This window comes from Engystomops pustulosus, chromosome 6, assembly GCF_040894005.1.
Source record: "Engystomops pustulosus chromosome 6, aEngPut4.maternal, whole genome shotgun sequence".
Classification (NCBI taxonomy): Eukaryota; Metazoa; Chordata; class Amphibia; order Anura; family Leptodactylidae; genus Engystomops; species Engystomops pustulosus.
In genome coordinates this window covers 173,553,523-173,570,346 of record NC_092416.1, presented here as the reverse complement: position 1 = coordinate 173,570,346, position 16,824 = coordinate 173,553,523, and the positions used below count along the sequence as shown (strand labels likewise).

Genomic DNA, 16,824 nt, shown 5'->3' with positions numbered 1-16,824 from the left:
GCACCTCTTGGGCAGGAAGGATCTAGATCGGGATGTGATGTCGGCTTTCCTGGCTGAAACTGTCCCTGAGCCAGGAGTAGACCCCTCTCTTGATGTTTTGACAGAGATGATCAGGGAAGAGGAAGTCAGCCGGGCGATTGAAGGGCTCGCCCTCAAGAAATCGCCAGGTCCAGATGGCTTAACATCTGAGTTTTATAAGACCTTTAAGGACGCCTTGGTTCCCCTCTTGACTGAGGTATTCAATGAGTGTCTTTCCTCGGGCGCTCTGCCGAAGTCAATGAGGAGGTCTGCCCTGATCATCCTGTCAAAGGGTAAGGACCGATCTCGTATTGAGAACTGGCGTCCCATAGCGCTTCTCAATGCGGACAGAAAGGTTTTGGCAAAGGTGCTGTTTAATCGGCTGGTGCAGTTTGCGCCCCGGCTCCTTTCGGGGACCCAGCACTGCTCTGTTCCAGGCCGCAGTACATTTAGTGCTGTGCTCTGTGTTCGGGAGGCAGTGGAGCAGGGCAGGGCTGGTAACTGGAAGGGGTACTTGCTGTCCTTGGATCAGGCAAAAGCGTTTGATCGGGTTGACCACGAGTACCTCTGGTCTGTCCTTCTGAGGTATGGCCTGCCGGGGGAGTTTGTCAATTGGCTAAAGGTTTTGTACGCAGGGGCAGAGAGTTTCCCGCTTGTGAACGGTTGGATTGGCCGCTCTTTTGAGGTCGGGTCTGGTGTTCGCCAGGGTTGTCCTCTGAGCCCACTCTTATACGTGTTCGCGATTGACCCATTCCTTAGGAGGGTTGATCGTGGGCCGTTGGTGGGAGTCGGGATGGACCAGGCGGCACCGGAAGCCACTCTAAGGGTGGTAGCGTATGCTGATGATGTCACCGTTTTTGTGTCCTCGAGAGGGGAGGCGCAATGGGTGATGTCAGAGGTTGACCGCTACTCAGAGGCTTCTGGGTCCAAGATCAACCGGGATAAGTGTGAGAGTCTCTGGCTGGGAGAGGGGGATCCAGGCTTTGATCTCCCGGACACTCTTCCAGGGCCCCAAGACTCTGCCAAAGTTCTCGGCATCGAATTTGGCCAGGGGGATTACCCCATGCAAAACTGGGATGGCAGGCTTAAGATCGCCGCCCAGAAGGTGGACCAGTGGAAGGGATGGTCTTTGACCCTCAGGGAAAGGGTGAACTTGATTAAAACTTACCTGCTCCCATTGCTGATATATCTGGGCAGTGTGTGCATGTTGCCAGAACCCCTCTGGACTCGAGTGTACAGTCTGTTTTTCCAGCTGTTATGGGGGAATAGGCTGAACCTAATCAAGAGGGAGGTTACTTACCGCACGAGGAGACAAGGAGGGTTGTGTATGGTCAACCCTGTGGTGTTCCTAGTGAATACCTTTCTTAAGATCAATGTAGCAAACCTCTGGAAAGAGAGGGCTCCTCCGTGGGTATACTCCTGCAGGGGATGGTTTCGGCCTTTCTTCCAGGAATGGGAGACAGGAGGACAAGTGAAGGATCTCCGTACACCGCATGGGCATCTTCCGGCTTACGCTACCCCGGTTCTGAAGGTGATTCGCCGGTGGGGTCTGGGAATGTGGGAGATCAGGACCATGTCGAGGAAACTCCTTGACTAGAGGGTTCTGTTGACCCATTTCCAGAAGCCTCTGGCCCTCAGGGATTGCCCAAGTCGGGATCTGGGGGTGGGTTTGAGTTTATTGAATTCTATCCGGATCCCCTTGAAGTTTTGGGACTTGACTTGGCGCTGCTTCCATGGAAAGCTGTGTGTGAGGGACAATCTGAAGTGTAGGAGCTCTGAGGAAAGGGGTTGTCCCCGGGAGGAGTGCGGTGGCCTGCTGGAGAGCATGGACCACTTCCTGCTTCAGTGCCCCTTTAACACAGAGGTGTACAACCGGGTGGGCGCTTTCATCCATTGGCCCGGGTTGGCCGGTCTCTCCTATGCGGAGTGGGCCTATGGAGCATTCAGAGGCCTGGGTGGCCGGGACCGCTGCACGTTATTCCTAGTTAGTCTAGTGGTCAGGTACCACACGTGGAACGCACGGTGTTTAGTGTCGACGCAGCGTAAAATCCTCCCGGTGGATGATGTGGTTAGGAACATTCTGGGTGACCTGGTGAAGGTGCGCTCTCTGGAGTATGAGAGGCTGGGCACGGGGAGGGCCTCTCTCCTTTGGAGGGGGTTCTCCTTTAGTGTCCCTTAGTCTGTCATCTCCGCTCCTGGTGTTGGGCTGAAGCTGACACTGTAGATTTTTGTTTTGTGTTCTGAGGTTATAGTAATGTAGGGGCTTGCAGGCGCCGAACCTGGGCTTTATGTGGTTTTGATATATGCTGGTTTGTTTAATGTGTTTGTATCTTGTGTTATATGTAGTTATAGTTCTTGTGTGTATATAGGTTGTTGGTTTTGGGGTTTTGGTGTTAGGGTGTTAGGTTGGGAGGGGGGTGGACGGGACTTGGACTATACGATCCTGGGCACTGGTCTGGACTATATAGCGTGAACTTTGGACGTTAGACCAGTGTCTGGGGGGGGGGAGGGTGATGGGCGTGGGATTTAGTTAGTTATATTTATTGTTATTTAATGTTAATGTTATTTCCGTTATATTCATTGTTATTTCTGTGTTTATTTATTGTTTATTTATTTATGTGTATTTTGCTGTGTATTTCGATATAAAAAAAAAAAAAAAAAATTAGGTGGTGGGACTGGGTGAAGGTTTTGTTTGTTTTCATGCTGAGTGTGTGGTGTGTGTGTGGCTGGGCCAGGAGGTTTTGTAAGTTTATTTTCGTTTATATTTGTTCTTTTGTAATTTTTTTTGCCAGAAGTTATGGCTTTATTTATGTTTATTATTGTTATGTTTTTCACTTTTATATAAAATAAAAGATTTACAGGATGCAACTCAGGATCAGTACAGGATAAGTAATGTCATGTATGTACACAGTGACTGCACCAGCAGCAGAATAGTGAGTGCAGCTCTAAGGTATAATACAGGATGTAACTCAGGATCAGTACAGGATAAGTAATGTCATGTATGTACACAGTGACTGCACCAGCAGCAGAATAGTGAGTGCAGCTCTGGGTATAATACAGGATGTAACTCAGGATCAGTACAGGATAAGTAATGTCATGTATGTACACAGTGACTGCACCAGCAGCAGAATAGTGAGTGCAGCTCTGGGGTATAATACAGGATGTAACTCAGGATCAGTACAGGATAAGTAATGTCATGTATGTACACAGTGACTGCACCAGCAGCAGAATAGTGAGTGCAGCTCTAAGGTATAATACAGGATGTAACTCAGGATCAGTACAGGATAAGTAAATCTATATACTACAAATGTGGAAAAATAGAATTATAAAATATACGGGGGAGCTCAGGCTACGTCACCTGAAACACAAATTTTAATTTCTGCATTCCCCCAGTTGAGCTGACTGTCCCACCGGGTCTTCCACACCCAGTGCTTAGAGCAGGAGAAATGTGGGACAGCAAGCGCAACGGGGGAAGTGCATAAATTAAAATACGTGTTTCCCTGAGGCGCTCGGGTGACGTAGCCTGAGCGCCCCAGGGTAATTAGAATATATTTTAGAATTCTATATTTTCCCAATCGCAGCATATAGCGTTAGTCCTGAGGAACAATGTTATGGCATTCTGCTAGATTGGACCTCACTACTGAGGCTTCTACGCACCATCCTCAATGACAGAGGGTACAGTCGCCCCATGGACATGGGCAAAGGTGCATTTAAAGGGACACTTGTAATATTTGTGAGTGTCACTGTTAACGAAAATGATTGATCATATGAAGGAGAATGGCGGCAGATGGATGGAGTCTGTTTGTAGGTCAGCAGATGGCATATTGTACCCGGCAGCACAATGCACCAACCACGTAGAGATAAAAAATCAGGGGAAACTCGGAAGTTGTGCCCACTTCTAGAAGCAGAAATCTCTAATCCGAGTATAATAGAGGCCGAGTGCTGGATTACATCATGTACTTGCCCTATGGCATGGAGTGACACATCAAACTCCCCATTCTTCTTCCTGTAAATTATTGGAAAATTATATTTTAAAGGACACAGTCACACCAAGGTCCAGGTGCTTAAGGGAGCCCTTAAAGGGGATTTCCTTCAGTGAGGGTGTAAATGGGGGGCTGAAACCTTCAAAGTGATAGAGAGAAAGGGTTTGGGTGGGTGGATGGATGGATGTAATGACAGACCACTACCTACCATGTGATGTAAAATAAAACACATTTGGGGGTATATATATATATATCAGGAAGTTTATGTAAGTTTTTTTGGCTTACAAGCCCTGAAATAATCTCAATTACTTGGGATCCTTAAGGAATAGCGACTATTTCCACCTTTATAACAGCTCTTTGCAAAGTGAGCGTGTAGGGGTGTAAATGGGGGTGGGCGCCGCCAGAGGGGTGATGTATCCGGCACGGTAGAGGGAAAAGGCTCGCATTATACACAGGCGCAAGAAGCGTTGGCATATATTAAACGCCCCCCATTATATTTACCAGTGGTGTAACTAGAAGCTGATGGGCCCCAGTGCAAAGTCTGTGCCAGGCCCCCGACTATAATGTATGGCTTATAGTAATAGTCTTCTCATATAGGAAAGTGACACCATAAGGGCCCCCTAAACCTCTTGGGCCCAGGTGCGATCGCAACCTCTGCACCCCCTAAAGTTACACCCCTGATATTTACAATGGGGCAAGGACATTCAGAACCAGTCTTTAATAACGGTTAAAGTACGTCCATGATCAGTGCCGTAGCAGCTACAGTGGTTATCACCCAACTTTCCCAAAGATCGAAACAATCAAAAATCCTTAAAATTTTTAATCTTTAATATATACACCCGGCCAGCTGTGAATTTGCACACCCCCCGCAGCCCCCTCCCTTGTTCCTCTTGATCAATGCGTCCTTTCTTTCTCTCTGCAGCGAAATAATCACAGCACTTGTTCCTGGTGATGAAATGATAATGTCCCAGCTGCAGACGAGGCATTTTCACTCCCCGTCCCCTCCTCTTATCCCGCACACCACCACTTCTAGGGAGAGAGGTGGCATAATGACTGTTTGGGCCCTGTGTCTGACAGGCCCGTTCCACCTTGACCCCCAAGTCATTGAATTTTTTATATTACACCATTAAATAAAACCACAAGACTGTCTTATTATTTACAGCAACCAATCAGTGCTTAGATATCATATTTTATTCATGTTTTGAAAAATGGAAGCTGTTCAGTGATTGATTGCTGTGGGTAACATGGTTGGTCTGTGATGAATGAGGCCTTAACAGCAAGGCAGTATTGACATGGGCTGTGTGCTGTCCAAGAGCCATGAAAAGATGGAAAATCCATCCGGCACTTCGACTTCACAAACCCCATTCACCTGTGGATACATAAAATTTGTTTTACAGCCAAGATTTTGATATAATTGTGTTAATAAAGACTATACTATTCTTATTGCTCGTTGCAACCAATCAGAGGTCAGCTTTCATTTCTTGAATAGCTCTAGAACAATATAAAGTGTGCTGTGATTGGTTGTTGGGGGCAACAACGGTAAATTCTTGTCAGACAGAATTAAAAATGAAGGGCCCTAATAATAAAACTGTCCTTGTTGCCCATAGCAACTAATCAATTTTCCTTCCTTCAGTACAGGCCCAAAACAGAAATCTAAACCCTGATGGGTCACTGTGGGTCACATCGCTACTTATCAACTAGTGAGGGTGAAACATGAGGTCTAGAAAGTTCTGCGCCAATTTTGGCTAGAGCGTAGCTTGTCGCAGTGTTGTATCATTGTTGACATGCATATGTAGACGGGACTGTATTTGAGATTTAGGGATCTTTCATGCAAAGTTGGGGCAGTGACATCAGAGGAGGGATGTACAGGTTTGTGTTTAGTTTTGATGGCTCACGCTGGATTCAGACATATTAGGGGCACATTTACTTACCTGGTGTCACGTGCGCCAAAAACCCGACGGAAAAAATTCGGGAAACCTGACGGAAATGCGTTCCGCGGACCCTTAGTAAATGAGCCCCATTGTGGCAGCCATCTTATAGTCGTAATGTAGCCGAGGATCAGCAGTTAAGGCCTTCAATGAGTAGGTTTGTGTATCATGAGGACGTGGCTTTCAGAGATCAATGGAGGTCAATGTTCTTCGGCTTGTTGTGAGGAGAAGTGCTTCTGTCTACATCCTCGGAGCAGTCAGACAGTCTATCGATCGTGATGATCCGCGCTCTGTCCATGAAGGTAATGCATTGTGCTATATATACATAATAATAATAATTCCTTTATTTATATAGCGCACACAGATTACGCAGCGATGCACAGAGATTGCCAGATCAGTCCCTGTCCCCAATGGGGCTCACAATCTAATCAACCTACCAGTATGTTTTGGAGTGTGGGAGGAAACCGGAGGAAACCCACGCAAACACGGAGAGAACATACCTTGTTAAAATCCCCCTTCATGCCACCAAAGCAGCTGAGACCTATTGAGGCGTGGACAGCACCAGAACTCTATAGGTGACCTGTGGTACCTGGCAGCAGATTATTGTACCGGAATGTATTTACTATAATACGGGGAAGAAACGTTACAGAAAGTCTCTGCGGACAATCACTGCAGCAAAAACCATCAGAATTATGCTGCTTGTCCTCCCTGCAGATTTACAGCTTTGCCTTATACTACTCCTATGTAGAAGATTATGGGGCCGTGCGCCAGTTTTCTGTCAGATTTTGCATGTTCTAACTTGCATGTGCAAATTGCTTGTACAGGTATTTAAGAAGTGTCCGCGCCACATATGCGTCGCACACAACCCTTTTGTGGCGCGGCTGCACTATTCTTCATGCAACACAAATTAACTACTATAATACCACCCCCTATGTACAAGAATATAACTACTATAATACTGCCCCCTATGTACAAGAATATAACTACTATAATACTGCCCCCTATGTACAAGAATATAACTACTATAATACTGCCCCCTATGTACAAGAATATAACTACTATAATACTGCCCCCTATGTACAAGAATATAACTACTATAATACTGCCCCCTATGTACAAGAATATAACTACTATAATACTGCCCCCTATGTACAAGAATATAACTACTATAATACTGCCCCCTATGTACAAGAATATAACTACTATAATACTGCCCCCTATGTACAAGAATATAACTACTATAATACTGCCCCCTATGTACAGGAATATAACTACTATAATACTGCCCCCTATGTACAAGAATATAACTACTATAATACTGCCCCCTACGTACAGGAATATAACTACTATAATACTGCCTCCTATGTACAAGAATATAACTACTATAATACTGCCCCCTATGTACAAGAATAGAGCTGCTATAATACTGCCCCCTATGTACAGGAATATAACTACTATAATACTGCCCCCTATGTACAAGAATATAACTACTATAATACTGCTCCTATGTACAAGAATATAACTACTATAATACTGCCCCCTATGTACAAGAATATAACTACTATAATACTGCTCCTATGTACAAGAATATAACTACTATAATACTGCCCCCTATGTACAAGAATATAACTACTATAATACTGCCCCCTATGTATAAGAATATAACTACTATAATACTGCCCCCTATGTACAAGAATATAACTACTATAATACTGCCTCCTATGTACAAGAATATAACTACTATAATACTGTCCCCTATGTACAGGAATATAACTACTATAATACTACCCCCTATGTACAGGAATATAACTACTATAATACTGCCCCCTATGTACAGGAATATAACTACTATAATACTGCCCCCTATGTACAAGAATATAACTACTATAATACTGCCCCCTATGTACAGGAATATAACTACTATAATACTGCCCCCAATGTACATGAATATAACTACTATAATACTGCCCCCTATGTACAAGAATATAACTACTATAATACTGCCCCCTACGTACAAGAATATAACTACTATAATACTGTCCCCTACGTACAGGAATATAACTACTATAATACTGCCCCCTATGTACAGGAATATAACTACTATAATACTGCCCCTATGTACAAGAATATAACTACTATAATACTGCCCCCTATGTACAAGACTATAACTACTATAATACCGCCCCCTGTAATGTAATATGACTCTTTATATTGTGATAAGAGGTAATGATACATCTCTCACACTTGTCCTAGCAGTTGATGTATGTGACGTGTTATGTGTCAGTGTGTGGTGTTTGCTTGGCAGGACCCTGGTTTATCACATGAAAGGGCTTGGTCCTGACTTCATCGGTGGCAGGGACTTAGGATAACAAGGGCTGATTGTACGGCTGTGACTTGTGATTGCCGGACAATGCTCAAGGCTAATGGCCATAATGTCCCTGTATTGTATCGCCCCCTGGTGGCAAGAATACCACATTACCTGCCAAAACTTGAAAATCTTTTTCCGACATGAACGGCTGTTTTCCATGTATTATCTGTGTCTGGAAAAGCTGGGTGACAACCTATATATGCTTTATTAGAGCGCAGTCAGCCAGAGTTTATGGACAACCGACACATCTAGATTACAAGTCTGTTTTATTCCAGAAACAGTGCCACACCTGTCTTCTGGCTGCGTCTGGTATTGCAACTCTGCTCCATTCACTTACAGCAAGTATGAGCTTATAGGATGAACCTCCTATCCCTGCATTTCCCTTCTCTTCCAGATGGAGCGCCGCTGAGTGACTTGTCCTGGCCATCCTCGCTTGCGGTGGTGGCGGTTTCCTTCTCCGGACTCATCACCTTCATATTCCTCATGCTGGCCTGTCTGTGCTGTAAGAAGGGGGACATCGGATTCAAGGTAGGGAAATTCAAGGTAGGAGCAGTGACTGGAGACCATCCTGTGTCCCTTTAAGTGTGAGTCCAGCACGTCTCCGTCTGTAGCAGTGGGTCCTCCAACCTGTGCATATGTAGCAGAGTTGAAATTGTTTAAGAGAAGCTCATGCGACCGTCGCTTAGGGAGACCTTTAGGTATGATATAAGAGCAATGCCTGATGGGTAGCACACATTTGCATAAAAGTATACTTCCCCTTTAAGAAAAAGAGTCTTATTTAGCCGCAGTCCTATGCAAATTGAAGTGTAACACTGTACGAATAATTTTGCTCTGCTCAATAAGCAAAGTCAGCTCTGCTACATCCCTAAACCCTGTTTTGTTGTTGTAACCTGTGCCATTGTGCAAAGCTTCATAGCACTGATGCCACCTAGTGGGGGGCATCATTCCTGCATCTGACTGGCTACAGGGACTAAGGGGCCTTACAGATGCAGAAGAATTTGCTGTGGTATTTGTTTAATTTTTTTACCGAAATAGCGCCACCGTCATCCGCAGGTTGTTATTGGTATTGCAGCTCAGCCCCAGTTAATAGGACTGAGCTGCATTACCAGATACCGCCTATGGGTGGCACTATTTAAAGGGAAAATATAATAGCCACGCCTCCTTTCTGAACCCATCCCTTCCTGTTATGACTTGCAGTGATCCCTATGCTGAACCCCTCCCCTCCATGGATCCTGTATGGTATGGGTCATGTGTGTGACACTTAGTTTCTATAGACCGCCATATAGTCTTCTGGCCGCTATATGATGTCATTTTTCTCATTTGTTTTTTGCGCTACGGATGTTTAATTTTAGCAGATCGACAACTTGGTGAGTAATACAGAATAAGGCATAGCGCCTCCGCTGGCGGGGGAACAATTCTTTTATGGATTTCATGTTTATTGGGAATATATAAACTTATGTATTGTAGATCACTGCAATGTGATTGGTGTCGGGACACACCAAAAGAGAACACAGGCCCCAGGCCATTCCCCAAGAGAATAAATACAGGCCCCAGACCATTCCCAAAAGAAAGTTTAGGCCCCAGACCATTCCCATAAGAGAGTATAGGCCCCAGACCATTCCCCGAGAGAATAAATCCAGGCCCCGGACCGTTATCCAAGAGAATATAGACCCCCAGACCATTCCCCAAGAGAATACAGGCCCCAGACCAGTCTCCAAGAGAATACAGACCCCACACCATTCTCCTAGAGAATATAGGCTCCAGACCATTCTCCAAGGGAGTACAGACCCCAGACCATTCCCCAAGAGAATACAGGCCCCAGACCGTTATCCAAGAGAATACAGGTCCCAGACCATTCTCCAAGGGAGTACAGGCCCCAGACCGTTATCCAAGAGAATACAGGCCCCAGACCATTTCCCAAGAGAATACAGGTCCCAGACCATTCTCCAAGGGAGTACAGACCCCAGACCATTCCCCAAGAGAATACAGGCCCCAGACCACTATCCAAGAGAATACAGGCCCCAGACCATTCCCCAAGAGAATACAGGCCCCAGACCACTATCCAAGAGAATACAGGCCCCAGACTATTCCCCAAGAGAATACAGGCCCCAGACCATTCCCCAAGAGAATACAGGCCCCAGACCATTCCCCAAGAGAATACAGGTCCCAGGCCATTCCCCAAGAGAATACAGGCCCCAGACCATTCCCCAAGAGAATACAGGTCCCAGGCCATTCCCCAAGAGAATACAGGCCCCAGACCATTATCCAAGAGAATACAGGCCCCAGACCATTCCCCAAGAGAATACAGGCCCCAGACCATTCCCCAAGAGAATACAGGCCCCAGACCATTCCCCAAGAGAATACAGGCCCCAGATCAGTCTCCAAGAGAATGCAGGCCCCAGACCATTCCCCAAGAGAATACAGGCCCCAGACCATTCTCCAAGAGAATGCAGGCCCCAGACCGTTATCCAAGAGAATACAGGCCCCAGACCGTTATCCAAGAGAATACAGGCCCCAGACCATTCCCCAAGAGAATACAGGCCCCAGACCATTATCCAAGAGAATACAGACCCCAGACCATTCCCCAAGAGAATACAGGCCCCAGACCAGTCTCCAAGAGAATGCAGGCCCCACACAATTCTCCTAGAGAATATAGGCTCCAGACCATTCTCCAAGAGAATACAGGCCCCTGACCATTCCCCAAGAGAATACAGGCCCCAGACCGTTATCCAAGAGAATACAGGCCCCAGACCATTCCCCAAGAGAATACAGGTCCCAGACCATTCTCCAAGAGAGTACAGACCCCAGACCATTCCCCAAGAGAATACAGGCCCCAGACCGTTATCCAAGAGAATACAGGCCCCAGACCATTCCCCAAGAGAATACAGGTCCCAGACCATTCTCCAAGAGAGTACAGACCCCAGACCATTCCCCAAGAGAATACAGGCCCCAGACCGTTATCCAAGAGAATACAGGCCCCAGACCGTTATCCTAGAGAATACAGGCCCCAGACCGTTATCCAAGAGAATACAGGCCCCAGACTATTCCCCAAGAGAATACAGGCCCCAGACCATTCCCCAAGAGAATACAGGCCCCAGACCATTATCCAAGAGGATACAGACCCCAGACCATTATCCAAGAGAATACAGGCCCCAGACCATTCCCCAAGAGAATACAGGCCCCAGACCATTCCCCAAGAGAATACAGGCCCCAGACCATTCCCCAAGAGAATACAGGCCCCAGATCAGTCTCCAAGAGAATGCAGGCCCCAGACCATTCCCCAAGAGAATACAGGCCCCAGACCATTCCCCAAGAGAATACAGGCCCCAGATCAGTCTCCAAGAGAATGCAGGCCCCAGACCATTCCCCAAGAGAATACAGGCCCCAGACCATTCCCCAAGAGAATACAGGCCCCAGACCATTCCCCAAGAGAATACAGGCCCAGACCATTATCCAAGAGAATACAGGCCCCAGACCATTCCCCAAGAGAATACAGGCCCCAGACCATTCCCCAAGAGAATACAGACCCCAGACCAGTCTCCAAGAGAATACAGACCCCAGACCATTCCCCAAGAGAATACAGGCCCCAGACCATTCCCCAAGAGAATACAGGCCCCAGACCATTCCCCAAGATAATACAGGCCCAGACCAGTCTCCAAGAGAATACAGGCCCCAGACCAGTCTCCAAGAGAATACAGACCCCAGACCAGTCTCCAAGAGAATACAGGCCCCAGACCATTCCCCAAGAGAATACAGACTCACAAGATAGGCCAAGTGACTAGACCTCAGACCATATCCCTAGTAGAGACTGGGCCCAATAGCAAACTTCTGAACGGGGCTCCCCTTCCTCTTAAATATAAAAAAGACGTATTTATATATATATATATATATATATATATATATATATATATATATATATATATATATGCATACTGTATACATACACTCATATCCACTTTCCTACATGCTCATACACTTCGTACATTTGTCTCGCACAGTAGAAAGTTTGTCAGTAACTATAGTAACAATAAGGCATGGTAGGTACTCGCAGCTCTATTGGTTCAAGAACTGCATGACAACTCTCCTGGCCATGCAGGATATACGGCCACATGTCTTCAGCTCAGCGCTGCACATCACAACACTGCGCTCCTAAAGATATCACAGTCACTTACAGTCACTTTCCATGGGTCTAATAGTACTCCAGCGTCACTATATATATATATATCATACAGTATCATATCATATATACAGATCATATAAATGTGTATATATATAATATATATATATATATATATATCTACAGCAGAGTCAGGGGGTAGTTACACCCCTGCACAGTACTCAGGAACGTACACAGAGCATGGTACTTAGAGCATGGTACGCAGAGCACGGTACACAGTACACTGAGCACTGTAAACAGAGCACGGTACTTAGAGCATGGTACGCAGAGCACGGTACACAGTACTCTGAGCACGGTACACAGTACACTGAGCACGGTAAACAGGGCATGGTACTTCAGAGCACTGTACACAGAGCACAGTACTCTGAGCACGGTACACAGAGCACAGTTCTCAGAGCACAATGCTCTGAGCATGTTACACAGAGCACGGTACACAGAGCACAGTTCTCAGAGCACAATGCTCTGAGCATGTTACACAGAGCACGGTACACAGAGCACAGTACTCTGAGCACAATGCTTTGAGCATTTTACACAGAGCACGGTACATCAGAGCACAGTACTCTGAGCACCGTACTCAGGATACAGCACACACAGAGTACGGTATTCAGAACACACCACACAGAGCTCAGTACACAGAGTACGGTACTCTGAACACACCACACAGAGCTCAGTACACAGAACACACCACACAGAGCTCAGTACACAGAACACACCACACAGAGCTCAGTACACAGAACACACCACACAGAGCTCAGTACACAGAGTACGGTACGCAGAACATGCCACACAGAGCACCGTACACAGAACATGCCACACAGAGCTCAGTACACAGAACACACCACACAGAGCTCAGTACACAGAACACACCACACAGAGCTCAGTACACAGAACACACCACACAGAGCTCAGTACACAGAACACACCACACAGAGCTCAGTACACAGAACACACCACACAGAGCTCAGTACACAGAGTACGGTACTCAGAACATGCCACACAGAGCACCGTACACAGAACACACCACACAGAGCTCAGTACACAGAGTACGGTACTCTGAACATGCCACACAGAGCACCATACACAGAACATGCCACACAGAGCTCAGTACACAGAGCACGGTACTCAGAACACACCACACAGAGCACGGTACACAGAACACACCACACAGAGCTCAGTACACAGAACACACCACACAGAGCTCAGTACACAGAGTACGGTACTCAGAACACACCACACAGAGCTCAGTACACAGAACACACCACACAGAGCTCAGTACACAGAACACACCACACAGAGCTCAGTACACAGAACACACCACACAGAGCTCAGTACACAGAGTACGGTACTCAGAACATGCCACACAGAGCACCGTACACAGAACACACCACACAGAGCTCAGTACACAGAGTACGGTACTCTGAACATGCCACACAGAGCACCATACACAGAACATGCCACACAGAGCTCAGTACACAGAGCACGGTACTCAGAACACACCACACAGAGCACGGTACACAGAACACACCACACAGAGCTCAGTACACAGAACACACCACACAGAGCTCAGTACACAGAACACACCACAGAGAGCTCAGTACACAGAGTACGGTACTCAGAACACACCACACAGAGCTCAGTACACAGAACACACCACACAGAGCTCAGTACACAGAGTACGGTACTCTGAACACACCACACAGAGCTCAGTACACAGAACACACCACACAGAGCTCAGTACACAGAACACACCACACAGAGCTCAGTACACAGAGTACGGTACTCTGAACACACCACACAGAGCTCAGTACACAGAACACACCACACAGTGCTCAGTACACAGAACACACCACACAGAGCTGAGTACACAGAGTACGGTACTCAGAACATGCCACACAGAGCACCGTACACAGAACATGCCACACAGAGCTCAGTACACAGAGTACGGTACTCAGAACACACCACACAGAGCTCAGTACACAGAACACACCACACAGAGCTCAGTACACAGAACACACCACACAGAGCTCAGTACACAGAGTACGGTACTCAGAACATGCCACACAGAGCACCGTACACAGAACACACCACACAGAGCTCAGTACACAGAGTACGGTACTCAGAACACACCACACAGAGCACGGTACACAGAACACACCACACAGAGCTCAGTACACAGAACACACCACACAGAGCTCAGTACACAGGGTACGGTACTCAGAACATGCCACACAGAGCACCGTACACAGAACATGCCACACAGAGCTCAGTACACAGAACACACCACACAGAGCTCAGTACACAGAACACACCACACAGAGCTCAGTACACAGAACACACCACACAGAGCTCAGTACACAGAGTACGGTACTCAGAACATGCCACACAGAGCACCGTACACAGAACACACCACACAGAGCTCAGTACACAGAGTACGGTACTCTGAACACACCACACAGAGCTCAGTACACAGAACACACCACACAGAGCCCAGTACACAGAACACACCACACAGAGCTCAGTACACAGAACACACCACACAGAGCTCAGTACACAGAGTACGGTACTCAGAACATGCCACACAGAGCACCGTACACAGAACATGCCACACAGAGCTCAGTACACAGAGTACGGTACTCAGAACACAACACACAGAGCACGGTACACAGAACACACCACACAGAGCTCAGTACACAGAACACACCACACAGAGCTCAGTACACAGAGTATGGTACTCAGAACACACCACACAGAGCTCAGTACACAGAACACACCACACAGAGCTCAGTACACAGAGTACGGTACTCAGAACACGCCACACAGAGCGTGGTACACAGAGCACGGTAAACAGAACACGCCACACAGAGCACGGTAAACAGAACACGCCACACAGAGCACGGTACACAGAGCACAGTAAACAGAACATGCCACACAGAGCACGGTCCCCCGAGCACGGTACACAGAGCACGGTACACAGAGCACGGTACACAGAGCACGGTACACAGAGCACGATACACAGAGCACAGTACTCAGAACATGGTACACAGAAAAAAATGGGAGTTGTAGTGCTCTATTTATAGAGTATAATACATTGTATTATGGTCATGTCAAGTGCCTGGGTAACGATGGGGGTTGTAGTGCTCTATTTATAGAGTATAATACATTGTATTATGGTCATGTCAAGTGTCTGGGTAATGATGGGGTTTGTAGTGCTCTATGTACACAGTTTAACAGATAGTTTTATGGTCATGTCCCATGGTCGGTCATGTTGTGGGTTGTAGTTAGCATTGTAGTAAAGACATGAAATAATGAAGGTTCTGCCTCGATATAAACTAGACACTAGCTCCTCACCTGCGGCATTAGATGGTGTAATAGGCAGATAATGGTGGCATTGTGCGAGCACGTGCTGGGGGAGGTGCCCGCACACACATAGTGGGCAGTGAGTGGCATGTCACTTCTATATAAGAAAAAGTGATGAGGAACTCGCCTCCCCCCATTTCCAGCACAGTCCCTGGATTTTGATTTGAAGCTCAGCTGAGCGTTGTTAATGTGCCAGGCAGTGACGGGGAACCCTGGCAGGGCTGTGCCAGATGAATCGCTGGGTGTGTAATGGCAGCACCAATCACCCCTGGCTCCCCGTCACCCTATTACTGACATGCTGACCCTTTCCTACTTAATAGCCGGAGCAGCTTTCGGGATTAGGAGCTTTCCTTGGAGACATGAAGAGGTAGGCGTGCGAGAGAGTGTCACTATGTATGCGTGTGTACAGGCTCCCAGCCTCGCTGGCACTCATCTGCAAGGGTTGTGCCCGCTCTCATCAGTGCTATGCCAGGGCAGTCATCCTCCACACAGTACACACTCTTATTCTAGACTATTTACTATCATGTAGTCTATGGTCTGCAAGTGAGCTGTTATTATTTCTATTATCTATCTATCTATCTATCTATCTATCTATCTCATATCTATCTCATATCTATCTATCTATCTATCTATCTATCTATCTCATATCTATTTATCTATCTCATATCTATCTCATATCTATCTATCTATCTATCTATCTATCTATCTCATATCTATTTATCTATCTCATATCTATCTATCTATCTCATCTCATATCTATCTATCTATCTATCTATCTATCTATCTATCTATCTCATATCTATCTATCTATCTATCTATCTATCTATCTATCTATCTATCTCATCTCATATCTATCTATCTCATATCTATTTATCTATCTATCTATCTATCTATCTATCTCATATCTATCTATCTATCTATCTATCTCATATCTATTTATCTATCTCATATCTATCTATCTATCTCATCTCATATCTATCTATCTCATATCTA

At 46.4% G+C, this 16,824-nt stretch overlaps 1 protein-coding gene across 7 annotated transcripts in view; it reads left to right on the top strand.

Annotated features, from left to right (window-relative positions):
• AATK (apoptosis associated tyrosine kinase) overlaps positions 1–16,824 on the top strand; it is an 84,177-nt gene that overhangs the window by 27,116 nt on the left and 40,237 nt on the right. For 2 of the 7 annotated variants that reach the window (XM_072112483.1, XM_072112485.1), the window contains exons 2-3: positions 8,692–8,840; positions 9,650–9,664. In XM_072112483.1, coding sequence (XP_071968584.1) covers positions 8,692–8,840; positions 9,650–9,664 — 164 coding nt within the window. Of the gene's footprint in view, positions 1–8,691; positions 8,841–9,649; positions 9,665–15,957; positions 16,199–16,824 lie in introns of those variants that run through there. The other 5 variants (XM_072112482.1, XM_072112480.1, XM_072112484.1 and 2 more) reach the window with 5 other exon arrangements.